The sequence below is a fragment of the Sodiomyces alkalinus genome (assembly GCF_003711515.1).
Source record: "Sodiomyces alkalinus F11 unplaced genomic scaffold SODALscaffold_12, whole genome shotgun sequence".
Classification (NCBI taxonomy): Eukaryota; Fungi; Ascomycota; class Sordariomycetes; order Glomerellales; family Plectosphaerellaceae; genus Sodiomyces; species Sodiomyces alkalinus.
Genome location: NW_021167090.1, coordinates 87,765 through 113,761, shown reverse-complemented (window position 1 = coordinate 113,761; position 25,997 = coordinate 87,765). Strand labels below are relative to the sequence as shown.

Below are 25,997 nucleotides of genomic sequence, written 5' to 3'. Positions count from 1 at the left end.
CCTGCCTACCAGAAGCAGACAGCAGTGATGTGTCCTATATTTCAGGACAGGCACACGATGAATGAGGGCACGAGAGTCTCTTTCGACCAAGCGGCGGAGGATGAGACACGTTCTATGTTCTGCACAACCCTAAAAGACAGATCCATCAGGAAGGGCAGGTAGAAGGGCGGCGAATTTTGTCAACGACAACTGGGGTCTGGCGAGAGCAGGTACGGGGCGGGTGCGACTTCCGCACTGGCCGAGGCAACGGGTAAGGTAAGGTAAGGTACTAAGATTTTGCTCTAAGCAGTCCCAACTCCAACAGAAGGAGCTACCCTGCAGAGTCGTCAAGGAGGAAAGCAGGCGAGGGCTCCATATATCTCGACGGGGGAGATTCTGCATGGCCTTATGACTCTCCAAGCTGTGCAATGCGCAGAGGGTCTCTCGCCCATCGTGAATTGCCCGACTTTTCCTCAATCTCTAGCTTCAAGAGCTTGATCAGGGCCACATCAAGTGTGCCGTTATTTTCGTACACCTTGAAGCGCAGCCCAGGCGGCCTGACTTACCTTTATGTCCAGAAGTCGGTGCTGGGGATGGTGATCCCCATCCCCGGGATGTTGGTGAACTGACAACCCCCGAGTCTACCAATTTTATGGATTCAAGGCAGTCTAGGAGGACGCTGTCCGTGAGCTCATCCCACAGCACACGTGGTTGTATATTCATGTACTCGCAGCGTCAGTCGTCACAGACGGATATGAGCCACGAACGCTCCATTACGGAGGATTAAGTACTGTTACGTGCCCACTACACTAAGGTACTGGGTGATCTGAGATAATACATGGGCTGAGCCACGTGGTAGTGGGGCACAAAGTACCAATACCTAGCGTACTGTACCGGCATGTGTACGGATACGAAGTGATTGGAGCAGGTCAACATCTTAACAGTTGTCGTTGTGGCTAAGCCAAATTTCCTTACATTCCGTCGTCCAATTACTGATCTACGGATACGATTGAGATGCATGCTTGATGGGTTAACCAAAATATATACGGCCAGGACCTCTCACGAACGAGGGAGTAGCTGGGCCCTCTGACTGGACGGTGTAAACTGTAACGCGCAGTATCCCAAGGTACAGGGACTCCACCTGAACACGAGGAGTACCTAGGTAAGGTAGCTCTGAAATTTTGATATGGAAAGGGAGACGACCCTGGAAAAGTGGGGTGACAGTCAGACTGCCAACAGTCGTGAGGTTATGATCTTTAGACGAGGCACAATCTCGCGTCAAATAAAACCACAGAGTGGCGAGGCGTCAACTCAATGCCCTACCTAGTACCAGTGTCTCCCCTCTTTTCTCGAACGTCTTTTCTATTACTCTGGTTGGCAGTATGCTGATGGCGATTATTACGCCACACCTTGACACTACACCACGTGGAAATCCGGGTTGGATAGTCTTCCGCGAAGACGCCTTGATGGGTCGAGTGCTTCAAACCCCAGGGCCACATATCCAACTTCAACCATGAGCACCTCAATGCAACCGGCCATACGTCAATGTGCACGCAAATCGATAAACGGTGGGAGTGCGGGCATACCGGCTTCTTCACCATCAAATGGTGTCATCAGGAGGGCTGTCGTGGTCCAGGCGCAAAACATGAGATCCTTCATGTTCAAGGCAAATGCATGGACTGCAATGCCCGAGCCAAAGACCCTAACCCGCGGCCTTCAAAATGACGTTTGGTATCGTAGATACCCGAGGGAACGCGCAGGCCTTTCATGAACTCAACCTCACTAAACCCTTCCAAGGTCAAGCGTCCAAGACTCGAGCGAGCGTTACTCAGAGCCACCAGACATGCATTCCGAATCACACATACTTGAGAAGAGAGGGTGCCATCAGGCGAAAGAGCAAGTTACATGGTAACAGGGTTTCTGCTCTAGGCTACAATTTCTTTTTACGAGCCATTTCGGGGGCCTCTCTCAAGAAAACAACCGTGCCCAGAATCCTTTGCCCTTTGTCTTTCTCACGCAGCAAAGTCCCCTTTCGTTCTCATAAGAGGGTTTGAATCGAGAGAAACAGAGAGAGAAAAGGCTGCCAAGATTTTGTCGTCCCCCCAATTGAACCGGTTCACCTCCGAGCTCCTTTCTTTGTGTCAACCACGCTGAGAGGATTCGGAAACTCGACTACCGGTCCCAAGTTCGCGGGGAGTTCATGTAGCCTGCGTTGTAACATCCACAGCCAGAATAGACAGCCTGGCAGGGCGGGGCTTGCGTACACTGCAGGGCCACAAGATTGGGAACGCCAGCCAAGGACTGTATGTTGCTGGCGGTGCACTGCGAGGTCATGAACCGCGAGCACCACGAGCTCTGGCTCGTCCTCGCCCCGCCGACGGCTAGCCTGAAGGCCCTCCAGCAGTCATCGACGCTGCAGGTGATCGTGGGGTAAGTCGTGGTCGCCGGAGCCACGGGCGTCGTCGTCGTCTTGGTCGTCGTCGTCGGCGCCGGGGGGTTCGCTGGGTTTCCGTTTCCACGGGTGGGTGTTCCGCGGACAAAGGGGAGCCCCGGGACGCCGTTGACGCAGTACCAGTAATGAGCGAGGATAGCTCCGCCCTCGCACCCTCCGCCAAGCAGTACTTGTGGATTCAGGGCGAGGAAGAGCCTGAGGGAAATTCGATGGGCGCTTGCGATGTCTTGACACGTCACGCCAGGGGACGCTTTGTAAAATTGTTCGCAGTTGGGATAGGCACCAGGCTGCATGGGGACCGGAGTGTTGATGGGGGGTCTGGCCTGGGCAACAGCGGCCGAGAGGGCGAGCGTCGCGCTGCCGAGGAATGACAGGATATGGGACAGCCGCATATTGTGTGCGCTTAGGGTGCTTTCTAAACTCTTGTCAGGAGACCCCCAAGACTGGGCGAAATGAACCTGAATCTCAACGTTCGCTGCTGTTGAGAGTAAGGGTGAGTTGTTCTGAGATGGAGATACTGGGCTGGAGCAGCTTTAATGGGAGTATAATATAGAAGAAAGCGAAGAAAGCGGCCGCGAACGACGCCGATGTCTTGGAAAGGCCATCTCGATAAAATTAGAAGCAGTTGAGTCGACTTCGGTCATGAAGTGAACTGAAGACAATAAAAACTCAGGACACCATTAGATGTAAACGAGCCTCAATAAGATATTCGCTATTGAGGAAACGCAGGGCACTATAGGATGTTTCCTCAGGAGAAAAAAATATCTAGAAAGATGCATAGCTAAGGCACTCACGTAAATATAGTAGCAATTGCCAGCAATGTGGACAAGAACCCAAAACACCGGAGCAGCAGGGAGGATCTCTTCTTTGAGAGCACGATCCAGCTTGACCTGGAGCTTTAAAGAGACTAGGACTTGGCAGTGCGGTCTTCGATGGCTCGGTGAAGCGAGCCCCAAACATGGCCGATATCGAACAAAGGACGTGACCAGGCTCGTGACGACTTCCTTGTCAGCCACATCCGCCACATCAAACGGGTTTCCACGGTCAAGCTCATACGTCACGGAAGTGCATATTACCTCCGTATCTGATGCCGATAGCGCCTTGCAAGGCTCTATACGGAGTATGTTCGGAAATGGAAAATCCAGTGTGCCTCGAAGTCATGAATATACGTGTGCGGAGTGAGGTCGATTTCAAAGTCCTCAAGCAAGTCGTTTGGAACACGACTGGTGCGTGTACTTACGTAAGGTATCCGCACTTGTTTCCGTACCTTGTTTGTCTTGGCAATTCAGCGTGAGATCTGCTCGACAGATTTGACTCGCTACCAACGAAGTATAGATACCTTTAGGACTGATACGTATCCACGTATACGAAGTCGTGATACATGCACGAGCTTTGTACGGTACGTATACGTCCCCACAGCATGCAAGGCTGAACTCGACAAAGTGGGGTTTGTGGAGGTTTACAAGGGATCATCCAATAGGAAAACGTTCTCGTTTAGTCTTGGCGTTAAATCGCACGACTTCTTACTCTTCAGCCTCGAGTATCATACGATTGACAAGCCGATACGGTCGATTTCGGTACCCGCCTACCAAGACTCTCTCTGCCGCGTAGTAGCGAAGCAACGAATTGAATTTGTCCTCTCTGATGTCCTCAAAATTTGTAGGAAACGTATTGGCGGCCATCAAATGTCGCTTTCCCCAATGTATTGACCGGGCCGTCTCAGTTCCGCCGACCTAGATTCCGACTCCCTAACCTCAAGTTGGGCTACCTTCTGTGTGTGACTGCGCTCCCAGCACCGATTGGATCTTTTTGGCTCGGACGGGTATGCGGACAAACTGGTTTCTTCTAGTCTCTGGCGACCGCTCGCATTTCACTTACCTCCTGACGCTTTTCTTCGCTTCTTCTATCATACTCCTCTGACGGTCGAAGTCGCTGATTTGAACACACCGCACGCTGTTCTTCCCCCCTCGTTACAAAGCTTAGTCTTTCCCTGGTTCACGGCTTACCGGTACTGTTGCGAAGTGCGCTTGCGAAAGCACGCCGGTCTCTTACTAGTGACACACACCGTGGAGCCTCCGTCGATGCGAATTGCGAAAAGTCGCCAGCGGTCGGGCCTGAACATCTTGTTCCATCCTCCATCACATTCCTGGTGTTCTCGTCTCTTCATGCCACACGGGCCCTACGCCACCCGTCATCATCGACGGCACCTTCCAACCTTCCGATTCATCGTTGCCTAGAACACGTGTCGGAAATCCAGTCGACTACCCGATCTCGAAGAAGCCGACCGCCGAGGGACTCGGGGCTGGAATGCTGCCGCTATTATGGACCCCATCTTCCTGAGAAATCTCAATTACTTCTCGGGCCAAAACCTACCATCCAATGTCGCCCAACCTGGAGCACCTTCCGTGCCTGTCGTACCACGAGATCCGAACGATATAGCGCTGTGGGACGCTTTGGCCGCTCAAGACTTGGCCGCCTCTGCATCAACCTCAAACCTCGCCTCTGCGCAGCACGCAGCCGCGCACCCCTCCTACCGCCACCCCAATCTTCAGCAACCCACTCCGAGCACTTCCAAGCGCCATGCGCCCGCAGACCCTGATCCGTCAATATCCGGTCAGCGGCAGCGGGGAGGCCACGAGAGGAAGAGAACAAGGACAGACGGAGGCACTGGGGCTTTTGAACCGGTAGACTCTTGGCTACAGTTCGACGACGATGAAATGGATAATGGTCTCGGCGGGAGCTTCGAAATTGATTTCTCCAGACGCCAGAATTACCCTTCAGGCTTCGGTGGCTATGGGAGGTACGACGCAACACAACATCTCCTCGCTCGTCAAATGCTGACTCTTCCAGACCTACGAGCCGCCTGAATCCATTGCCCACAACTCCCGGCCTGGGCACGGGTCTCTACGCGAACCCGACGTTCAAGGAAGAGGTGTTCGAATTCGACGATGGCGCACTGGATAATGCCCTGTCGGATGACGAGGATCTGTTTGATTCGATAAATTTAGGCGAACAACTGTCCACCATCGATACCCAGCCACCATCCGAAGTGCCTCCCCGGGAAGGACTCTATTCTACTCCGCTTAGCTGGGAAAAACCCGTACCAGGCCTACCAATGAATCCGCCGTTCTTTGGCATCGGCACCCCAATGCTCGACCCAGAGCAAAGGAGATTACTTGCCATAGCATTGAACACAGGTGGCTCTTCAAGCTCAGGGTTTGGCCTGGGAACAGGCGGCGACCTTGAATCGGAGCCATCTAGTATGGGGCACCTTGGGTCGACCACCGCAACGGCAAACCCCAGCGAGATATCCAAGGCCCACGACGACGAAGCGTTCAAGACGAAAGGGAAGGGGAAGGAGAAGGAGAAGGAGAAGGGGAAAGAGAAGGAAAAGGAGAAGGAGAAGGGAAAAGAGAAAGAAAAGGACGAGCCGACAGAAACATCGACCAAGGGGCAGAAAGGTCAAAAAGCGGTTGGCAGCGCCCAAGAACATTCAAAAGAAAAAGCCAAGGCTGGAGACCGGACGGCACATAATGATATCGAAAGGAAATATCGGACGAATCTGAAGGTCAAGATCGCGGAATTGCGCGATGCTATCCCTTCACTTCGTTCGCTGCCGGAAGAAGGCGACGAGGAGGGAGACGGCGAGGACCAATCACGGGGACCATCTAAAGTGAGCAAGGTCAGTCCATGGCATACCAAAGCACCTTTTATTCCAAGTCATCAGGGGTTCGGGGTTCGGGGTTCGGGGCTCGGGACTAATTGGAGCCTGTATAGGGGACTATTTTGCTCAAAGCGACGGAATATATCCAGCAACTCGAGAAGCGCAACAAGGCCATCATGAAAGAGCACCAGGAACTCTCCCGACGATTACAGGCTTTTGAGCAGCTGTTGACCTCAACGACCCGGCAATCATTCCCCATGCCGACCTACAGCAGGACATTGTTCGATCCTCGTGGTTTCTGTTAGGCCTTCGTCGTTGCTCGAGATTCGGCAGGTCTAATATCTCGGACTGTACCCCATAAGGTAGATATATATCTTGCATCTCTCACACTCTCCTACACATACAAAACAACATGTCATGCCCCGCGGAGTTTTGATTTTGGGCGAAAATCACAGAATTATGGGAGAATGTGGGTTTCTTTGAATCAGCGGAAGAATAATAGAATTGAACCCAGCGATCGTTCTGGAGGCATCTACCTACCACCATGCCGACCGTCCTACTTTGTCGGGATAGCATACTTTTACCAGGCCAGTGAATCCTGTGCAATGATGGTAATCGTGGAGATACCAAGACAGCCACACTTTTAACATAGTTTTAGCGTAGAAGTCATGAAACCTCGGGTGGCATCTACATCACAGCTGTTCACTCCTACTGGCGAAGTAGTGTTGCCGATAAAGAATACAAGGTATTGTATTGTACAAGTGTCTCTAATACATCTTACACGGCCAAGGGGATAAACTGGCCACTTTTTCGCTTCCTTTGATATGTCTCCTTTTGCTCCTTCTTCTTTTAGTCACGCAAGGCTTCGATATCGGCCACCTCCTTGACCGCCTCGGTCGTCAAAATGAGAGGCGACGTCTCGTCTACGCAGATGCTGTCCTCAATGCGGACCGCCATGCCGCGGAAGTGCTTCGGCCACCTATCCTCGTCGGGGACGTAGATGCCCGGCTCGATGGTGACGCAGTGGCCCGACTGGAGCGGGACTCGGCGTCCATAGCCAGGGACATCGTGAATGTCGAGCCCGATGTAGTGGCCGACGTGGTGGGGGAAGAGGCGGTCGAGGTCGCGCTGCGTCAGGCCGTCGAAGCCGAGGTCGCGGAGCTCTTGCAGGAGGCTGGCGGCGGTGCGTCCGTGGATGTCATCCAGGGAGAGGTTGGCGTTGGCGCGGCAGAGGGCGACCGAGTCGCGCTGGACCCGGAGGACGGCTTCGTAAAGGTCGCGCTGGGCGGGGGTGAAACGACCGTCCAGGGGCCAGGCGCGAGAGATGTCAGTCACGTAGGTACCGTACTCGCCTCCGGCGTCGATGAGGACCGTTTCGCCGGGGTGGAGGGGGGCGTTGTTCAATACATAGTGGATGCAGAGGCCGTTGCGCCCGCCGCCGACGACGGGGATGTAGGCGGGCCCGTCGCAGCCGCCGACGGTGAAGCGGTAGTCCAGGAAGGCGTGGAGGTCCTTTTCGCTGGTCCAGGGGCGGCGCATAGCGTCCGTAATGACACGGCCGGAGATCTGGCCCGCTTTTCGCATGTTCGCTATCTCGGCGGGTGATTTGATGGCCCGCAGGGCGTTCATGTGCGGGTAGAGGGCGGAGATGGCCGAAGGCCACCCGGGGGAGGTGCCGGACCGGCGGAGGCGAGACCAAGTGCTGCTTTCCGAACCAGCACGGCCCGGCTCACCCATGTCGGCAAAGACCTGGGAGGCTCCCTTGAGTAGATCGGGTAGAATGATGTCGATGCGATTGATATCGGCGGCGTGGTCGGCGTTGAAGATATCAATGGCGGCCTGAACGCCGTTGCGCGGCCCGTTCCATTGCTCGACGGCCGGGTCCTTCGGCTGACAGAAAAGATGAAATGCAAAGTCACACCATTCCTTGCCCGTGTTGCGGATGACGGCCACAGATTCGGGCTCGTTCCAACCGGTGAGATACAGGAAGTTGCTTTCTTGGCGAAAGGCGTGGAAGACGGCTCCCGAGCGGTACTTGACGTCAGCGGCCGTGAGGACGGCAACGGCACCTTCGGGTAGGCGATGGGCAAGGCTCGCTCGACGGTCCCAGTATTCCTGGGCGGTGATACCGGGGGTGACTAGGCGAAAGGACGACAGTAAGAACTGAGATATACGGACACAGAGAACGCTCGTGGCCATGCTCGCGGTGACGACAACTCACTTTCACTGGGTTTTAGAATATGAGGGTGCGTCTCATGGACCGGTTGGCCGAACTGCATATCGGCGGCTGATATTGACGCATAACTTCGACATGGAGAGTTATTGATATGCCGTTGAGCGACTCGACTTCGAGGTTGGGCAAAGCGAGAGACAGCGAGAGTAAGCTTCTTCAAGCTTTGTCGGCTACAACGAGCTGGACCCGCGAAGCTCATGATGAGCAAGGCAGGGAGCCTCAAGGTAGAGGGACCGAAGGCAAGGACGACGATAATGAGATGCCAGAACGAGCCAGGACCACCAGAAGGAGACTCCCCCCAGCGGCTTTGTTTGTTCCTCTGAGATTGGTGGCTCAGGAGTATGTTGGTCGGGCCTCGATCCTCGTCGTGCTGTCTTGCATCCCTCGGTGGAAATATCAAGTTTTCGCTCGGGCGGGACAGTATAATACAGCGTTGCCACAGAATGGTGATCAAGGAAGATGTCAAGGGGGGCGTTGACCGGCGCTGACAACGGTGATTTTTTGGCCCGACAAGCGCTGTAGCTACAGCGACATGACGTGAAGGGGGTCGCTGCAAAGCGCCCTGAAGACTTGCTGATAATCACGAATTACAGTGTATTACAGTGTGGTGGAGCCAACCCCACAGCGGCTTAAGGTAACCCCGGACCGGCTTGGTTCCCTTTTAGGCGGTTGCTGGAGCGGAATGTGGCCCGTGCATGTTGTCTGGTCTGCCCAACGGGGATTAGCGCTGTTGTTCTGTTCTCCAACCGATTAAGTGGGGCTCCCAATACACGCGCTTCCCGAACACACCAAAACGTTGACGACCAAACTTCCTACAGCTCTTCCTCCCACTTCAACAGTCAACCTTCCCTCCCACCACCATAGACCGAGCTCGACTTGCATACCCTCCTAATTGCTCCCCCATTCTTCCCCTTTAGGCTGTCTGGTCTGTCAGGCGTCCTTTCTCTATTCTCAATGCTTTCTTGACCCCCTTCGTGCATGTTCGAGTGAGTACGCGGTCGAGACGTGTTGGCCTCCACACGCGTGCCCACCCACCACCCACCCAGGGAGAGAGAGAGAGGGAGAGAGAGCTTCCACCCAAAATCCCCTCTGTCACACACACTACATACATACATAGAAGGACGTCTTCACCTTCTTCACGCGGCCCTTATATCCCACCGTTCTCTCTCTCTTCTTCCTTCTCACCCAAACAGTATTTCTGATTGGGCATTTTTATGGCAACCATATCTCTATCGTCCTCTCATGACCCCTTCTCCGCCATGTCGACAAGCACGAGACGGACTCCCTTGTCCAACAATCCCAATGTTGCCAACTCACCATTGCGAGGTGCTTCGACTTTGGCCCAGGCCAAGCAAAAGCGTTCCCATGCCACCATCCAACGTGAGGAGTTGTACGGCCAACCTCCCCCATTGAAGAAACAGATGCTTGATGGTGGTTCCCAACGTCAGCTTCGTTCTCCCTCCAAACTCAGTGTCAACAGGACGCTTCCCCAGCGTATTACTCGCTCGACTACATCTACTACTACCACGTCAGCCACTACCAGTGTAAAACCCGTTCAACATGCCCCCCTGCAACACGATGCGAATATCGAAAGGATCCGCCAATGGCAGAACGAGTACCTTGCTCGTTTCCCCAAAATGGTCTTTTACTTTGAGAGCATCTCGGAAGATCTTAGGGCCAAGTTGTCGAAACAGGCTACTAGTCTGGGTGCTGTGAGTAGTCTGCCTCTACTTCGAAACAGATCTTGTATCTAGGCGGCACACGTTTTTTTTTAGTGTCAAATACAAGTTACTAACGGGTTTTTTTTTCTTATATATGCAGCGTGAGGAACGATTTTTCTCGAACAACATCACGCATGTTGTCACGACCCGGCCGGTTCCGACCGAACAGGATATTGCTCAGGCAGCCCTTCGCGAAGAGGCCTGCCCGGAAGAGCAGCCTCAAACAATCAACCCATCTCTTCTCCTCGATCGCTCAACAGACCCAAGGCGCCGTTTGTTCGATACGGCTTCGAGACGTGCTCATCCCCACCCTCAAGACGACGGCGTTCGGCGCCCCAGGACTGTCCGGAACAATGACATGCTCTTCAAAGCCCGTGAAATGGGAAAGAAGATCTGGCCTCTCGAGAAATTTCAGAGAATGCTGGATATTCTACTGCAGCCGGATCCGTACGCTGCTGTACAAGGCGTCAGGGGAGACGCAACCTCCCGTCACGCCCTAGGCAGTAGAAGGCCGGGTGAGGAGCCCAAGTTGTCCAAGCTTCTACAGCACGAACGTCTCAATGGTCCCTCAGACCGTGATCCGACTGTTGCCACCCGGGAGCTGGTTCACTTCAAGGGCCCTCACATCTATGTCTACGATATCGATGAGAAGCAGAAGCCCATCATGGTGAGAGAATACCCAAGGGTGAACCAGAAATACGAAGGCGAATGGCCCCAGTTCCGTACGGTCACCGAAGGTCGGTGTCCCTTTGTCGAGGAAGTCAGCCCCCAGGATAGGGAGTCTCGAATGGCCCGGGCGCAAGAAAAGGAACGTGCAGCCAACAAACGGGCTGCCGAGTCTCGTGCGACCGCCGCACCCTTGCAGTCTCGTGAGCCGACAGCTCCCAAGCCCGTCATCGGCGCGAAGCGCACCCTGGGCGAGATGCAGGACGGCCCCAACCTCGCAGCCCGCACCGAGGTCAAGCCGGCTGAAATGATATTTCAGCCGCTCAATCTCAAACAGGCCGACGCCGCCCCTCAAACGGGGTTCACGAGTCGAGCGCCAGCTGGCCGTCTCTTGGCGGGCGAGCCGGTCGCGTCGGGTGTTCAGCCGTCGAACATCACTTCGGCCATCCGGTCTCAGATGATCTCGTCGGCGTCCGGCATTGGTGCCGCCAAGGCAGGAACGAGCAAGGAAGTACATGGGCTTCAGCGACAAGTTCTTCAACGCGGCGCCTCCAACTCGCACGAGATGAGCTCTCGTCGGCCTGAGTTGAGCCTGGATGTCGCATCTAGCAGATCGACGGGCACGACTCGCGCCACGAGCCGTAAGCTGGAACTCATCGAGGAGGACGCCGGGAAGGGCGGCGGCGAACTGAAAAATGCTCGCACCACCAAGATGCAAACAGCAGCTCCTGCACAGAAGAGCAAACGTGATCTCAAGCCTGGCTACTGTGAGAATTGCCAGGATAAGTTCAGGGACTTTGACGAGGTAAGAGACTTGGCCACTCCATCAGCCCTTGTGGGGCTGGGTGTTCTCTCCATAATGCTGACATGGGTTTTTTTGCCCCAGCATATCCTCTCTCGCAAGCATCGCAAGTTTGCCGAAAACGACGAGAACTGGTGCGAGCTGGACGAGCTGTTGGCACAGCTAAAGCGGGTTCCCAAATTCAATTTCGGTGACATGGAGGATATCCATCGGTAGGCCGGGCTGTTCTTCTTAACAACTGCTTGGATGCCCGGCCTTCAACTTGCAGGCCACTGCGATCGATGATCGACGAACCAAGACATCCGACGTTTCTGACACTCGACTCCGTCCCTTGTGGGCGTGCCCGACCACGAACCTACTTTTCATGCCATCCACCGAAAGCACGCAACGAAATGCCATCGATCCTCTTTTCTGCCCTCTCTTCGATCTTTCTTCTTTTGCGAGCCATACACAGCTGCTTCTGCTTCCTGCATAGCCAGCGGTGCGCCTCGGGTTCAGCCCGAAATCTCTTCAAGGTTTCCTTTCTTTCTCTGGATTATAATTTTTTTCTTCGGTCGCTTCTTTTCCGGATTTCTCCCAAGCGGACAGGCACTGAACGCATGGCATGGACATAAAGGCGCAGGGCATGAAGCATTTACATTTATACCCCAGGTTTTCGGGGCCGATTCATTCTCCGGGGTTTCTTGGGGGGCTCTTATTTTCTTCACTTCTCTCGACTTTCTCTGTTCAGGGCTTTCGGGTATGCATGTTGCGAACTTGGTATGAGGAAACGGGGTGGGGGAACGGGTATGGCAGCCCGCTGGTTGGGAGAATTGAGGGTTTCTGGGATGATGTCGCCGGCATCGAGTGTAGGCATCGGGTGTGCCGCACAAGGGCCAGTTGGAAGGGGTTCGAGAACGAGATCTATGATGATCGTTTCGCCTCGAGGGCCGGTGGAGCTTCGTATAGATTTACCGACTGGTTTACAAAACAGTATCGGGATCTGTATCTTACACACGAATGAAGTAAACCTGAATCTTTCTGAGTTGCTTGGTTTCATGGCTGTCCATCATCACGCGCCTCTACTTTCAGTCCCTGAGCAAAGAAAGACGAATACCCAAAAAGGAAGAGAAAAAAAGAAAGGGCTGAAAGTTGAAGATCACAGCCAGATTTGCATCTATCGGTCGCTTGGACTACGTTGTATGTCTTAAGCTCATCTAAGCTCATCTAAGCTCATCTAAGCTCATCTAAGCTCCTCTCATCTACGGCTATCTGTCCCATTCCATACGCATACATAGAATAATATTACAGGTTCTTCTGATGGGGAGGGGAGACCAAGAGAAGGAGGATGGTCAAAGGAAAGGGACAAAGAAAAAAGCTGCTGCTTTTTTCTTTGTCCCTCTTTAGGTACATGCATCTGGATATGCATCCCCAAAGTCAGCGAATAGGGGCATCAGTGTATCCATGACTGTCTCGTCGCGAATCGCCTCGTAGATGGTACTGACGTCGGTGCCGATGGTCTTTCCTACGCCGCTGTCCTGGATGGTGCTGCTGCCCCTGAGACCGCGGTGGAACCCAACACCGAGAAGGCCGCGAACGACACGATATAACTCACTTGCACCCCGGCCCAAGCCCTCGGGTATTTTGATTCCGGGAGTCGTCGTAGCAGTAGCAGTAGCAGTAGCAGTAGCAAAAGAAGAAGAAGGAGGAGGAGGATCAGGATCGTTGACCGGGTCAGTGACCCAGCTTTGCATGTCCCGATGCAGCGTCTTCTGGAAGGAGATGACGGCCTGGGCGACGGTGACGGGGTCGATACCTTCCTTTTGTTCGACGGTGGTGGTGAGAATGAATGAGGCGAGGTCCGAGGCGACGTGCTTGCATCGTTCGATGTGCCCTATTCTGTTCGCCTCGTGCCATCTGCGGACTAGCAGATCCCGTAGGTCGCGGCAGAGACTGGCGCGTGTTTCTGGCGATAAGCCCAGGGAGGATAATGACGACGAGGGGGAGGAAGAGGGTTCAAGGGCCAGGTGAAGAACATGGTGGGCGAGGAAGCGACGGTGGTAGTGGCGCAGGTCGACGGCCTGGCAGCAGACGTACAGGTGGGCGGCGCATATATGGGCAAGGAGGTCGAGGGCCTCGGCAGTGCGGCGGGCGGAGAGGAAGGCGAGCGAGTTGATGGACTGGTTACGCATCTCGGCGGGCAGGACGTGGGCGGAGACGGGGTGGGCGAGGGCGGCGAGCTCGGACATGTAGGCAGCCATGTTCACGTCGAGGCCCTTCATGGTGTACGAGTCGTGGGGGTCGCCGAAGACGAGGTTAGCGTCGAGGCCGTTGTTCAGGGCCGGGTCGATGAGCTCGGTGCACTGGGCGAAGAGCATGCGGCCGATCATGACGAGGGCCGACTTGGTCTTGTCCATGGCGGAAGTGATGACGGTGGCCTGGAAGTTGCCGCCCGAGTAGACTTCATTCTTATCCGCTTCGATGACCGGGTTGTCGCACGTCGAGTTCAGCTCCAGCTCGACTTGGCGCCGGGCTTGGAGGAGGTCTTCCAGGTAGGGGCCGATCCATTGCGGCGCGGTACGGGTCGAATAGCGGTCTTGCCAGAGGCCGTCGCCCGTGCGCCTTTTGTCCTCGCCGTTGAGCCCGACGACGAAAGTTGAGCCCCCTAGCAGGGCTCTGATGGTCCGAGCGGCCTCTTGCTGGCCCGGGTGCGGACGTATGGCTTGAATGAAGTCGTTAGACCACTCGACGTTGCCCGAGAGACACTCTGCGGTGAAGGCGGTCAGGGACTGGGCCAGAAGGGCAAGCTGGTGTGCCTGGTGGAGCACGAGGGCGGCTAGGGCGGCGGACGGGGCTGTGCCGTTGATGAGACCGAGGCCTTCCTTGGGGCCCAGCTCGACGGGAGTGAGGCCCTTGGTCTCGAGGGCGACCTGAGACGAAACGATGCGGTGGCCGGTGGCGTGGGAGTCGGAGTCGGAGTCGCTGCCGAGACGGACGAAGATGTCGGGGTTCCCGGTCAAGGTGCCAGCGATGTAGGAAAGGGGCATGAGGTCACCCGAGGCGGAGATGGTGCCGCGGAGGGGGACCAGAGGCGTGATGTCGTGGTACAACAGCTGAAGCAGCTTGTCGATGACCTCCAATCGGACAGCACTGTGACCTCGTAGGTTCTGGTTCGCGCGTATCAGGATGGCGGCTTTTACCCAGGAAACTGGGATGACGTGAGACTGGCCATCTCGATCGGTACGACCGGCCTTGTCGTCGGAGGTGATGATGGCACTCTGGGTATGTTGGAGGAGGGCGACTTGGAGCTTGTTCAACTGTTCCGTGCGGGAGTCGGCACTACCGCCAAAGCCCGTGTTGACGCCGTAGATGATCCAGCCATTCTCGAGATGACGGTTGAGGACGCGAATGCTGTCCTGGAGACGGCGTCTGAGAAGGGGATCGGCTTTGATGTTAGGCGCGAGTCCATGCCAAGCCGCGGCGACGACAGAAGGGATATCGAGAGAGCAACCGTCAATGTCGAGTGAAGCGCCTCTGACCTTGAGACCCTGAAGCTTTTTCCACGTCTCATAAACAGTGAACGTGAAACCTAGAGGAGGTGTCCTGGACTGGATATCGGTAGCACGTAACATACTGGAGCAGGCTTATTACGGAATGTGTTGCTGTAGGGTAGAGGCGGTATGAGTACCTATGGACATATGAGTGCCTAGACGCCGAGGATTGCGACGGTGGATATCACGCCTTCATCTAAGCCGCGTCTTTACTTACGACGTCTTCTTCCTCTGGGTCGAAGTCGAGAAGTCAAGGGCAGAGTGAGGACGGACAGAAGTGGGAAAGCGAACAGAGAATTGTGCGAATAAACCCCCTATCTTTTTTCTTTTCTTTTTTTCCTCTGCTTCTTGTTTCTCTTTTGCTTTTGAGACCCCTGGTTGACTTGAGGCCTAAGGCGTGAACCAAGACAAGCCACGTCGATATGATGTGTCTGAGATGGCTATGAAAGATCCAGGGGTAGCCACTCGGATGAAGCGGAAGTAAGTGGAAGAGGAAATCGACGACTTGGAGATTGGCGCATTTGTATGATGATCTACTCCCCTTTAATAGAGAATGTCTGAGGCTCCTTGGAACAAATCTCTATTATATCCGAGGTTTTAATATGTATGCTTATAAGACGTGGACAAGTTGATGGTAGTGATAGAGTAAAAGTAAAGCGTGTTCGAAGTTGAATAATAAATCAGCTACGCGCTGAAAAGAAACGAGTCCGAGCGACGTTCTGACCTCTCACCGCCGTGTGTCCTGTGCTGTGATCGGGTAGCATGTGTCATAGTGGGTCCTCGAATAGGTGATAGTACCTGCAGGTTAATGTACTTTAGGTACGTAAGGTATACGTTGTAACCACTGTACAACCCCCTGCTGAACTACCTAAGGTACCTAACCTGACATACCTCATTCATGTTCTCCTCCCTCTCACCATCAACCCTTCCTCCATCGACTGCTACCGTACCCAGATCGTCACCTGCTCTGTTCTACATCTTCCTCAGCACACATGCTCTATTAAAATCCGGATTTCTGTCGAGTATAGCATAATATAATACTAGTGCCCAACAAGTGTTTCGAGTCCCATCAATCCCAGGCCAGCTATTCAGCTCTCACGCATCAGGCCCTCCCCTCACGACGTCCTAACACGCGTCGCGATCCCTCTTCCAACAAGTTCATCAAGTCACCCACATAAACACTATGGCTTCCGATCCTCCATCCCCGCCCGACTTCGGAATCACGGATAGGTCATCATCTCCGGGTATTCCCTTGACCATGACCGCCTCCGCCATCTTGACCGCCCAGCCCCGAGATGTCGCCGCCGCACTTGCTTCCGCCGTCCGGTTCCCCCAAGAAAAGGTCATCGTTCACTTTAAACCCATCGGCAACGCCCCAGCTCTCGCCCGCGCTACTTTCAAGATCAGCTCCACCCAGAAATTTGAAGCTGTCGTCTCCTGGCTCAGAAGGCGCCTCAAAGTCCAAGACACCGACAGCGTGTTCCTCTACATCAACAGCGCCTTCGCTCCTTCTCTTGACGAGGTCATTGGGAACCTGCACTCCGTATGTCTTTATCTGCCCCTTGTGATACTACGGTCATTTGTGCGTAGCTGGAATGAGTACTGACAAGGGACTGCTGTCGAAAGTGCTTCAAGGATATGAATGATCAACTTATCGTATCCTATTCTATGACTCCGGCCTTTGGCTGAGAATAGAACGCGGACGAGAAAACAAGTCTATCCTGTCCCATCCATCGGCAAAAAAGACCGAGATATATGAAGCAGAATGGTATCCCAAAAACAAAACTTTGAAAAAGAAATCATGTGCTGCATGGATGCTTCGCTTCATGCTTGATGCTCCATGATGCCGCCCATCATGTCCGAACACCTGTTTGTTGTAAGTGACCCTTATCTTCCCTGCCTTCGTGCCCCATCATTACCACCCCATCCAACTCCTTTTGAACCCTCCCAGTACCTTCATTGACAGCCCAGTTCATAGCTTTTCCACCGCCCTTTGGAAAGCCTCCAGTTCATCCTTCGAGATTGGATATGTGTGCTCCGGTGCAGGATACTGCCGGGTCTTGACCTCATCCCGATACGCTTCGATAGCGCGAAAGCTCTCGCCCCAGACATCGCCATACTTTTTAACGAACTTGGGGAGGAACCTGCCTGGCGGGAAATTACCCGTCATGTCCACTTGCACGAGCACCTGGCCCGCGCACCCATTCCCGGCCCCGATGCCGATCGTGGGTATTGACAGCTTCTCCGTTACCAGCGCGGCTACCTCGGCTGGCACCGCCTCCAGCACCATAGCGTACGCCCCGGCTTCCTGTACCGCGAGCGCGTCCTCCAAGACCTTCATGGCCCCCTTGGATGTCTTACCCTGCACTCGGAACCCTCCTAGAGCATTTTGCCGTTGCGGCGTGAGTCCGACGTGGCCGAGGACCGGAATGCCGGCTGAGGTGATCTTGCGGATCGTCGGCGCCATCTCCTTGCCTCCCTCAAGCTTGACAGATTGCACTCGGCCCTCCTTAATGAACCGAATGGCCGTCTCCAATGCTTGCTCAGGCGAAATCTCGTATGTGCCCATCGGCAAGTCACCGACCTGGAGTTTGTCAAGTTAGCAAAACAAAAAAAAAACAAAAAAAAAACCAGAAAAAAAAAAGGAAAAGAAGGAAAGAAGGGGGGAGAGCGGGTTCTGGGCGTCTTTTACGCACCGTAAAGGCGGCCTTGGTGGCTCGAGCGACGGACCGACAATGCAACAGCATCTCCTCCAGCACAACTTCACTCGTGTCCTCCATGCCCAGCGCAACCATCGCCAAACTGTCGCCGACGAGGATCATGTCCATGCCGGCGGTATCCCCGACGTAGGCGCTGGGGAAGTCGTGCGCCGTGATGACCGTGATGGGCTCCCCCTTCTTGTACAGGCTGCGCAGTGTGCCCAACGTCACCTTCTTACGGGGCGTTGCCGAGGGCGTGCCCATGGGGGAATGCGAACTCCATCGCGGGTGGTTGTACCGAGTGGGGTTGTGTTGCGTCAAAAGGGAGTACAGAGGTCTGATGGTGTTGGCTAACGGTCGCGTGCCTCGCAGGGCCGAAGCACACGACCTTGCCACAGTACTTCTTATTAGGGCAGACATCCGTGCAAAACAGATGTACCTGTCACTTTGAAAGGGAAAAGGGTACAACAGCTTATAAATGCATATAAGTGATTGATGTGTGGCAGGGGAAAGGGGGGGAAAGGAGAGAAAATAATTAGATCAGAGTTGGTCTAATGCTAGACGCTTTTTAGTCGCGATAGGGATACCAACAAGAAGAAGATTTGTAGGAGCGAAGGAAGACGCGAACCCATTTGGAACCGAGCATCTTATTTTATTCTCTCAAGGTCATGATGGTTTTTGCTGCGTAGAAATGAGTATCTCCAGAAATTCCCCTGGCGTTCTCTTTTCCCCCTTTTGGCTGAGGGGGGCTGGCGGGGTGAGTTGCCGCCCTAAAGGGAAGTTACTTGCCAAAAATCCCTTTCAGGGGCGAGGCTTCTAGAAGGAAAACAGGGACCACTTGGCTTTTCGTCCAATCATGTGGTAGATGAGAAACGAAGTACTCTGTACCTGCTGATCTAATCAGCTCATGCCGAGGCACTCTCCGGCTTCGGTGTCTGGTGTCGGAGGAGTGGCGGGTATTACAGCAAGCGCAAAACCCCGTCCGAAGCTCCGGGTCTTTTTGTCTACACTCATTCCTATTGATGCCTCGCGGCTAGATGTTTCTTAATTCTGGCCGAATTTGGATGTATACTTCTTAGAACTACTTAGTATACGCAGTAGATCAACTACAGAATATGATACCTTATACTGGATAGGAAGGCTTTGTCGTTCAAAGTCCGAGAGTTCTGAAGAGGGAAGGAAGCTTGTCACATGGGGTGGCGCAACCAAATAGTAAGTCACCGCTGCATAGTTTGGTTTAATACGGCACGTTAGTCAGCAGTATTGGGCTTTGATGTCGAGCTGGGTTTGAATCGTATTAAAAGTCTATTTCGTCTGTAATTAATGACGTATGGAGACCCTTTTTCTAGGACGGATACCCAAGGTATAAGCAAGGAGCTACCTACACTACCTTACCTACCTAGGTAGCGTTCTTTGGCAGTAATTGGATCCTGGTACGGTCAGGTAGACACACACTACCTTACAGCACGCACAGCTGTCCTGGAGTACCTTAGAAGGGAGGCTGCAAGGCCCCGATACTCTTCAAATTCAGTGGTTTCGCCAACTCTTTCGCTAAAGCTACCTTATGCTTTAAACTTTCTTCTTTTCCTGCCATCTTTTTGTCACATGATGTGGTCACATGGCCATTCATCCATCCTCCATCGATGTTTCCAGTTCCATCCGCATAAAAAGGTACATCATACCCAAGTCCGGATTAATGGTCTTATCAGGCCAGGCCCCATAATTCTTATCGATACCTCTCTAGCATCATCCAGCGCGTGACTTGGGCTGAACATCCCCGGGAGCCCGGTTCGAACGAACCCCTCTCTCTTTTCCCATTCTAATAACACATATTACATGCGATCATTGACTCCCATAACTCGTCTACGTATTTATTGCCTTCTCAGCCCGTTTTCTTCCTTACCGTCATTGCCCAGCTTCTTCTGGCTGGAGTGACGTTTGCGTAAGCCAGTGCCACTTAGCACCTACCTCACGAGTTCCCTAAAACAGGCCAACACGCCACCAGCCTTCCGGCCCAAGCCTCAGCCAGCACTGATCATCTTCCCGCGCACGTATTCTATCGATACGCAAACATCTGTCAACATGAGCAGCCCACGACGGAGAATCGAGACAGACGTAGGTTCTTTCTCTGTTTATTCTTTGCAGCTAACGTGCTAATATGACATGTTGTCGACAGGTTATGAAGTAGGTCTTCTTACAGTGTCATTGTTCTTGAGATCACTTAGCTAACGTGATGCAGGATGTACGTTCCTTTTCCAACGCTCTCTTCTCGAGGCTTTGTTCTATAGGTACTCACCCTCGGTGCTCTAGGCTTATGAGTGACTACGAGGTCACACTTGTCAATGATAATAGTAAGTACCTCCTCTCAGACCAGTGCACGCCATGGCGTAGCCGCCACAAAGTCGTCTCTTCAGCACCTACTCTTGATACTTCTGTTCACTAACCATGGAATTACAGTGTGAGCTACCGAAGACCACCGACCGTTCCACTCTGATGCATCATGGACCACCGACCGACCTGACTAAAACCAATACAGGCAGGAGTTCTTCGTCCGGTTTAAGGGACCTGCGGAGAGTTAGTGCTCTTCAGGCTGTTGAGCCAAGAACGCTGTGCAAAGGCAGTCAGTCACTGACATGCCAATAGCTCCATTCGAAGGTGGCACCTGGAAGGTCCATGTCGAGCTCCCGGACCAATACCCTTACAAATCCCCTAGCATTGGTTTTGTGAACCGCATCTTCCACCCGAACATTGACGAATTGTAAGCATCTCCAGACTCCAGGTCGCCGGCTTGGAATTTCCTTCTTCGAGTCGAGCAGTGACTGACTACGGGTTGGCAATTACAGGTCTGGCTCGGTTTGCCTGGACGTGATCAACCAAACTTGGTCCCCGATGTTTGATATGATCAACATTTTCGAGGTCTTCCTTCCTCAGCTCCTTCGATACCCGAACCCCTCAGATCCGCTGAACGGAGAGGCGGCTGCCTTGATGATGAAGGATAAGAAGAACTACGAAATCAAGGTGAAGGGTACGTTTCTGCCGGGGTTGAGAGAAGGGGAGATAAACAAACACACAAGAAGAAGAAAAAGAAAAAAGAAATCAGTGACCCGGCCTTCTCTAACTTGTCGACCCAGAATACGTCCAAAAATACGCCAGTAAAGATGCAGCGAACGAGGCTGGCGCGGAAAGTGAGGATGACGACGACATGTCGTCTGTGGGAAGCTTTGGGGACGAGGAAGACGAGCAACCCGCCGGGCGGCTGGATGATGTATAAGCGCTCCTCCCGGCAAATGCGGCGAAGGACGGGCGTCGGCAAATACTTATTTTTACGCAGGCGATTATGGCGTCATGGGAAGGTGCACCGGAGTTGGCATTCGCAGCCATAGCGTCGAACAGACGGGCAGCTTGCGGGTGGGGTGGACTTGGTTTGCATATTTTTTGTCTTTTCCCCGTTTTGTTACCCAAGCATTTCCAACCGCCTTCTTTGGCCTGGTCCTCTTGTCCTCTTGTCCTCTTCCGGTTGGCATTTGTACGGCCGTTATCAGATTTCTTCGGAGGACCCTGGAGGCACCGTTGTCTCAAGGCATGGGGACTAATGCACCTGTGAAGTATGCTGAGGTGGAATGAGCATCGGGGATTTGGGGTGCATTGGATTGCTTCTTTCCTTCGGTGTGTTTTTCTTTCTTTTTTCTTTCTTTTTTTCGAATAGGCACATAACAGGTAGGATCATTTCGTCTTTCTTCACTGCTTAGAGCGACCTTACGGCCTTGATGAACATGGTTCCCGCAATGGACCTTATTATAGGAGGATAATGGAAGGCTCGCGATCAGCTGGATGAAATGCCATGTGTATTACACGCCTGCAGCTGAAGCAGCGGGGTATCGTCTAGTTCTATCCGTATGTCCATTACCTTGTGGCCAGAGATTGCTCCAAGTAGATGGCCTCCCAACGAAACGCCTAACACCTGCCGAAACAAAACAGAGAAAAAAGAAAGGGTAGTCAATCCGAGTCGGACCCATAGCTAATCAAAGCAGTTTTGGGCGCGGATGTCTGTGTTGCTGGATCAGGTGGCTTATCAGGCACACCACTCGATATGTTGTTGTTTGCCCTCATCACCAGCTCGTTGTCGGCTCCCTCGTCAATGGCTCGCTTCCGCTTGACCCCTGGAATCCGAACAAGGGCTCGTCCCGATGCGGAGCCAGGGGGTCTATTGTCCAGTAGAAATGGGTCGTGAGCGGCACGGGTGTTGTTCACTACCTCGGAGACGAAGCCCCGGCGCCGTTGCGCAGCCAGCACCTCGGCCTTGGGGGTCCCTTGCGGCAGCATTGTAGAAGTCATGCTGATTCCTCGAGATGACGAGCCGTTGGCGGTTGTGGCGAACAGAGGTTTCGCCAGGGCCTTGTGCGGCCGGCGGTTCCTGACGGTGACTTCTTTCTTCGCGACTCTCTCTTGTTCCTTCTCTTCTTCCTCCTCCTCCGCCCCCTCCGCCCCCTCCCTCTCATCCTCCTTCTCCTCCTCTTCGTCTTCTGGTACCGCCCCAAAGTCGACCAGCGCAGCCCTCCTCGCGTCCTCCTCAGTGGCAGGGAGCAGTTCTATGCTTGCTCCGATCCGGTCGCGAAGGGCATCGTCGGCCAGTGTTTGCTTCTCGCGCTGCTTGCGACCGACACGAAAGGCCCTTCGCAAGGCACGGTTCCGCTCGTAAGGGTCATCCCACTGGCGGTACGACACGTCGGCGAGCTGGTCTATGCGTTCGGAGGTGGCGCGCAGGGCCTCGCGGTCCTCGATGGTGCGTTCCAGACTCGCGAAGGCGCTCTTGCGTAGAGCCTCGCGCTCAGAATCGGTGAGGATGACGAGAGGTCCTTCTTGTTGTTGCTGTTGTTCTCGCGAGGTCCCGTCGTCGCGTTTCCGACCGCCCGAGGCGACAATGTAGGCTGTGTTCTGCGGATCGGTGCGCAGCTCGAGGTCGCCGCCGCAGTCGGCGTGTCGGATGCGGAAGGACCAGATGGGGGTGGTGTAGTAGTTCCCTGCGCGGCGCTTCTCGGCGTTGAAGCGCACGCCTTGGCCGATCAGGGTGGGTTTCGGGCAGTGGTCGCACCAGACGGCGAAGGGCATCTCGAAGCGGACGGTTTGCGTGCCCGGCTTGGAGGCGCGGCGGCCCGGTGGTAGTTTGGAATGGAGTTTGTTGCCTGTCGTCGTCCCCTCCAGGTCCGGGGGGACGTAACGGCCCATATTGAAGCCCTGCATGGTCGGCGGATGGGCGGGAGGAGGCGACGAAAGAACGGACCGAACAGAAGATGTGTCGGAGGACGGGACTGTCTGTTTTCCGTTGTGATTACCGTATTGACAGCTGTATGTTTTAAACAATGAGAATGGGACATGGGGGATGAGGTTAGGAGACTCGAGTGTTGTACGGAGGAGGTCGAGATGCTGCGTCGAGGGGTGCAGTCTGTTGCAAGAAAACGTACAGGTCGCGTCTCCGTCCAGTAAACTTTGAGATACGGCGGGTCATAATCCATAAGGTAGGTAGGGTACCGTATCTGCCCCTCCAACTTTGGTTATCTTATCTTGGCACCGGCCTCCCAACGCCTCCAAACATTCACCGGCTGAGCCACCTTGGGGGCTGTGGTGGGCGGGACGAAGAAAAAGGTACCTGCGACGAAGTACTTCAACCTTACCGCCGAGGGTCAACCCCTGTCCTGTCCTGTCGTCCTACAACCAGTTCGCACCACCATCCCTCACCGTCCCTCCTTGCTACACTTTACCCTCCCACATCCCACCGCAGCCAATGATACCGAAAAGATTAGTATCAGCATTTTCATGGAAGCGGGACGGGCCATCCCTCCATGCCTCACAGCCATCGTTCATCGTTCCTGATCCCCGGGTCCCAGTGTCTATGATGCCTACTAATTATATCTGTTCTCTCTGTAACCTCGCTCTCTCTTCATCTTCTTCTTCTTCCTCTTCTTACTCTCCTCCTCCTGTTCCTTCTTCTCTTATCTAGCTTCTTTAACGAGATGAGCCGACTCCGTCATATAGACGACGATACAATACAATACAGCAATATTCAATCATCTCACCCCCTGGCCCTTGTAGATCGAGACGTCTAACCACAAGAAAGAAGCCTTGTCGTTGATGCTCTGGTCGGACAAAATGGATGAGCTACGCGCCCTCGCCAAATCCACTTTCAAAGACTGGTCTGAGTTCAGGAGAACCCCAAAGCCTCATCCTCTCGGACTCATCAAACTAGCTGCCACAGCTCATTGCGTGGAGCTACACCCGGCCAGAGATCTGAGCCAAGCTCAGTTATTTCAAGAAGTACAAGAAGCACAAGAAGTACGAGGGCCATCCCCGTCAGATACGGACTCGGAATCTACCTCGGCCGAGCCGGACACGTCCCTCCGGCTCGTCATCGTAAACCGCGCCGAGGACGACAGCATGGACATGACGGATGCATCCAGCTTCCTCGAACTGTTCGATCTTTTCGACATCGACCCCATCGTCCTTCAGCAGCTTGCCCTGACCAGCTACGGTTTCCACCACTACGATGAGCCGTACCGCAATGCCTATAGCTTCTACGTCGGCACCTACGTATACTCCCTGGCCTGGTCCTACAACCCAGTTGCCATGAAGACGAACGCCATCCTCCTTCTTCGGACCTCCCCCGTTCTCAAGAACGGTCAGTATGCCTTTGACGGCCTCGGCGTCACCCTCGACAAATACAAGGCATATGCCCGGACGCCTTTCTTCCTCGCCTTCATCGTTTATATTCAACTCTGCCGGATGTCCCAGGAAGTCGTCCTTTCGACGGTGCGCCATCTTCGCCGCATCGAATCCGTGACCGGCCACGGTCCTGGTTTCGGCGTGCAGGCGTCGGACCTCTCGGTCGCATCGAACATGAATCGTCGAGACCTTCACGAATTGTCCGCTGCCGCCCAGGAGGTGGCCACCATCCGGGTCCACCTGGCCAATCTGCTCCGTCACGACGTCTATCTCAAGTCTATGGCCGCGTACCTGGAGAGCCCCGGACTGCGTTCAAAGTGGAACAACCAACTAGGTCACCCGGAGCTTGCCGCCAGCTGCGACGCCGACTTTGACTACCTTTTCCACCTGAAGCCCGCCATGAAGAAGTTGACCAGCGACCTCGAAACCTCCTTGGTCTATCTCCAAACCCGGGCCGAGTGCCAATCCAGCGTCGTGCGTTTCTATCTATCCCACTTCCCCCGCCAGGAGAGAAAAGGGGGGGTCCACTCACTAACAGCCGCAATGCAATAAACAAACAGATATTCAGTATGATGACCCACGAAGACGCGACCCTCAACACGGAGCTCGCCGCCGCAGCGAGGAAGGACAGCTCGGCCATGAAATCCATCGCCATGATGACCATGTTCTTCCTCCCTGGAACCTTCTTCGCCGCTGTCTTCTCCATGCCCTCCCTTCCAAGCGAGGCCGAAGAGCACTTCTGGATATTCTGGGTGTGCGCCGTCGCATCAACCCTTGTAGTCTTCGTTGTGTGGAGATATCACCACAGACTGATGGAAGCCAAATCGAAAAGTAAAATTGGCTTCTCACGTCAGCAGAGACAACAACAGCATGAACAACATGAACTCACCCGGGCTTGCACGGGGGACACGTTGACCAGCAACCCCAGCCTTGTTGCGGAACTCCAAGACATAAAGAGCATATAGGAAACGATCTGGCGCCGTGGAGCTTTTATTTTCCTTTCCACCTCGCAGGTTCTCACTGCGATAGCCCGTCCCTGTCTTGCTGCTCGCTCTATCCAACTCCCCTTCAAAGGGCCAGAGTGAGCTGCAAACAGCTTTCCTGTGCTTTCGCCTGTCATGCCTCGCCCCACGGATCACTAATACCAGACTCGGCACAATTACCGGGTTGGTAGATGGGGAAGACGATCGCAATGCGGTAATGTATTGCCATTCCCAGTTTAGATGGATGTACGATACCCCTTGAGTTTAAACCCATTCACAGAAAAAAGAAGAGAAAAAAAGAAGAAAAAGAAAAAAAAAAAAAGGAGAGAGAGAGAGAGAGAGAGAGAGAGAGAGGAGGCGCTATAGCATAAGCCCTTCAGGGGCATAGACTGGTCACCATTTGGAGAATCAGGCGTTTTAGGGACATTTGAATTCGGAGGGAGGCAGCTCATAAGAGCGAATTAATTGTGAAATCTTTCGTCATCCGGCTCACGGCCGTACTCATCGACTGTAACATATTCCTGGATGAAGCGAGACCTTTGTTGAACAGA

At 54.0% G+C, this 25,997-nt stretch overlaps 12 protein-coding genes across 12 annotated transcripts; 7 read left to right on the top strand and 5 right to left on the bottom strand.

Annotated features, from left to right (window-relative positions):
• Positions 1-13: 13 nt before the first annotated feature.
• Positions 14-766, top strand: SODALDRAFT_381858 (hypothetical protein; the record flags this gene model as incomplete). Its single annotated transcript, XM_028615194.1, has 4 exons — positions 14-109; positions 205-250; positions 290-595; positions 643-766. The coding sequence occupies exons 1-4, from the start codon at positions 28-30 to the stop codon at positions 764-766; spliced, it is 558 nt and encodes a 185-aa protein (XP_028462685.1). The 5' UTR covers positions 14-27.
• Positions 767-2,092: 1,326 nt separating this feature from the next.
• Positions 2,093-3,596, bottom strand: SODALDRAFT_72888 (hypothetical protein). The gene is made up of 2 exons (XM_028615624.1): positions 3,226-3,596; positions 2,093-2,909 (listed from the first exon to the last, which is right to left on the bottom strand). The coding sequence occupies exons 1-2, from the start codon at positions 3,389-3,391 to the stop codon at positions 2,152-2,154; spliced, it is 924 nt and encodes a 307-aa protein (XP_028462684.1). The 5' UTR covers positions 3,392-3,596; the 3' UTR covers positions 2,093-2,151.
• A 920-nt stretch (positions 3,597-4,516) lies between these two features.
• SODALDRAFT_72824 (hypothetical protein) lies at positions 4,517-6,440 on the top strand. The gene is made up of 3 exons (XM_028615623.1): positions 4,517-5,231; positions 5,282-6,113; positions 6,209-6,440. The coding sequence occupies exons 1-3, from the start codon at positions 4,753-4,755 to the stop codon at positions 6,398-6,400; spliced, it is 1,503 nt and encodes a 500-aa protein (XP_028462683.1). The 5' UTR covers positions 4,517-4,752; the 3' UTR covers positions 6,401-6,440.
• A 361-nt stretch (positions 6,441-6,801) lies between these two features.
• Positions 6,802-8,851, bottom strand: SODALDRAFT_329079 (metallopeptidase family M24). The gene is made up of 2 exons (XM_028610848.1): positions 8,317-8,851; positions 6,802-8,233 (listed from the first exon to the last, which is right to left on the bottom strand). Exons 1-2 carry the CDS (start codon positions 8,372-8,374, stop codon positions 6,945-6,947), a joined length of 1,347 nt encoding a protein of 448 aa, XP_028462682.1. The 5' UTR covers positions 8,375-8,851; the 3' UTR covers positions 6,802-6,944.
• A 691-nt stretch (positions 8,852-9,542) lies between these two features.
• On the top strand, positions 9,543-11,733 carry SODALDRAFT_284630 (hypothetical protein; the record flags this gene model as incomplete). Its single annotated transcript, XM_028608477.1, has 3 exons — positions 9,543-10,040; positions 10,150-11,520; positions 11,602-11,733. The coding sequence occupies 3 exons, from the start codon at positions 9,543-9,545 to the stop codon at positions 11,731-11,733; spliced, it is 2,001 nt and encodes a 666-aa protein (XP_028462681.1).
• Positions 11,734-12,097: 364 nt separating this feature from the next.
• Positions 12,098-12,803, top strand: SODALDRAFT_72762 (hypothetical protein). The gene has a single exon (XM_028615622.1). The coding sequence runs from the start codon at positions 12,279-12,281 to the stop codon at positions 12,705-12,707; it is 429 nt and encodes a 142-aa protein (XP_028462680.1). The 5' UTR covers positions 12,098-12,278; the 3' UTR covers positions 12,708-12,803.
• A 141-nt stretch (positions 12,804-12,944) lies between these two features.
• On the bottom strand, positions 12,945-15,053 carry SODALDRAFT_243297 (phenylalanine ammonia-lyase; the record flags this gene model as incomplete). The annotated part of the gene is made up of 1 exon (XM_028607382.1): positions 12,945-15,053. A coding segment is annotated over one exon (2,109 nt), but the record flags the coding sequence as incomplete, so codon positions are not given.
• Positions 15,054-16,230: 1,177 nt separating this feature from the next.
• SODALDRAFT_320981 (APG12-domain-containing protein) lies at positions 16,231-16,736 on the top strand (the record flags this gene model as incomplete). The annotated part of the gene is made up of 2 exons (XM_028609585.1): positions 16,231-16,590; positions 16,674-16,736. The coding sequence occupies 2 exons, from the start codon at positions 16,231-16,233 to the stop codon at positions 16,734-16,736; spliced, it is 423 nt and encodes a 140-aa protein (XP_028462678.1).
• Positions 16,737-16,818: 82 nt separating this feature from the next.
• Positions 16,819-18,328, bottom strand: SODALDRAFT_329075 (hypothetical protein). Its single transcript, XM_028610847.1, has 2 exons — positions 17,744-18,328; positions 16,819-17,631 (listed from the first exon to the last, which is right to left on the bottom strand). Exons 1-2 carry the CDS (start codon positions 18,164-18,166, stop codon positions 17,020-17,022), a joined length of 1,035 nt encoding a protein of 344 aa, XP_028462677.1. The 5' UTR covers positions 18,167-18,328; the 3' UTR covers positions 16,819-17,019.
• A 1,500-nt stretch (positions 18,329-19,828) lies between these two features.
• Positions 19,829-21,017, top strand: SODALDRAFT_284405 (ubiquitin-conjugating enzyme; the record flags this gene model as incomplete). Its single annotated transcript, XM_028608465.1, has 6 exons — positions 19,829-19,865; positions 20,035-20,101; positions 20,283-20,320; positions 20,390-20,504; positions 20,590-20,771; positions 20,878-21,017. 6 exons carry the CDS (start codon positions 19,829-19,831, stop codon positions 21,015-21,017), a joined length of 579 nt encoding a protein of 192 aa, XP_028462676.1.
• Positions 21,018-21,581: 564 nt separating this feature from the next.
• SODALDRAFT_329069 (hypothetical protein) lies at positions 21,582-23,181 on the bottom strand. Its single transcript, XM_028610846.1, has one exon. The coding sequence runs from the start codon at positions 22,970-22,972 to the stop codon at positions 21,743-21,745; it is 1,230 nt and encodes a 409-aa protein (XP_028462675.1). The 5' UTR covers positions 22,973-23,181; the 3' UTR covers positions 21,582-21,742.
• Positions 23,182-23,482: 301 nt separating this feature from the next.
• SODALDRAFT_329068 (hypothetical protein) lies at positions 23,483-25,811 on the top strand. The gene is made up of 2 exons (XM_028610845.1): positions 23,483-24,937; positions 25,024-25,811. The coding sequence occupies exons 1-2, from the start codon at positions 23,894-23,896 to the stop codon at positions 25,426-25,428; spliced, it is 1,449 nt and encodes a 482-aa protein (XP_028462674.1). The 5' UTR covers positions 23,483-23,893; the 3' UTR covers positions 25,429-25,811.
• Positions 25,812-25,997: the final 186 nt, after the last annotated feature.

What these genes read in the sequence shown, in the direction of transcription:
- SODALDRAFT_72888 (XM_028615624.1), bottom strand. Translation starts at nt 3,391, where the DNA reads ATGTTTGGGGCTCGCTTCACCGAGCCATCGAAGACCGCACTGCCAAGT. An exon ending in GCAATTGCTACTATATTTAC is followed by an intron (nt 2,910 to 3,225) that starts GTGAGTGCCTTA and finishes TACTCTCAACAG; the next exon opens with CAGCGAACGTTGAGATTCAG.
- SODALDRAFT_72824 (XM_028615623.1), top strand. Translation starts at nt 4,753, where the DNA reads ATGGACCCCATCTTCCTGAGAAATCTCAATTACTTCTCGGGCCAAAAC. An exon ending in GGCTTCGGTGGCTATGGGAG is followed by an intron (nt 5,232 to 5,281) that starts GTACGACGCAAC and finishes TGACTCTTCCAG; the next exon opens with ACCTACGAGCCGCCTGAATC. An exon ending in GACCATCTAAAGTGAGCAAG is followed by an intron (nt 6,114 to 6,208) that starts GTCAGTCCATGG and finishes GAGCCTGTATAG; the next exon opens with GGGACTATTTTGCTCAAAGC.
- SODALDRAFT_329079 (XM_028610848.1), bottom strand. Translation starts at nt 8,374, where the DNA reads ATGCAGTTCGGCCAACCGGTCCATGAGACGCACCCTCATATTCTAAAA. An exon ending in TATTCTAAAACCCAGTGAAA is followed by an intron (nt 8,234 to 8,316) that starts GTGAGTTGTCGT and finishes CCTTTCGCCTAG; the next exon opens with TCACCCCCGGTATCACCGCC.
- SODALDRAFT_72762 (XM_028615622.1), top strand. Translation starts at nt 12,279, where the DNA reads ATGAGGAAACGGGGTGGGGGAACGGGTATGGCAGCCCGCTGGTTGGGA.
- SODALDRAFT_329075 (XM_028610847.1), bottom strand. Translation starts at nt 18,166, where the DNA reads ATGTCTGCCCTAATAAGAAGTACTGTGGCAAGGTCGTGTGCTTCGGCC. An exon ending in CCACCAAGGCCGCCTTTACG is followed by an intron (nt 17,632 to 17,743) that starts GTGCGTAAAAGA and finishes GACAAACTCCAG; the next exon opens with GTCGGTGACTTGCCGATGGG.
- SODALDRAFT_329069 (XM_028610846.1), bottom strand. Translation starts at nt 22,972, where the DNA reads ATGGGCCGTTACGTCCCCCCGGACCTGGAGGGGACGACGACAGGCAAC.
- SODALDRAFT_329068 (XM_028610845.1), top strand. Translation starts at nt 23,894, where the DNA reads ATGGATGAGCTACGCGCCCTCGCCAAATCCACTTTCAAAGACTGGTCT. An exon ending in CCGAGTGCCAATCCAGCGTC is followed by an intron (nt 24,938 to 25,023) that starts GTGCGTTTCTAT and finishes ATAAACAAACAG; the next exon opens with ATATTCAGTATGATGACCCA.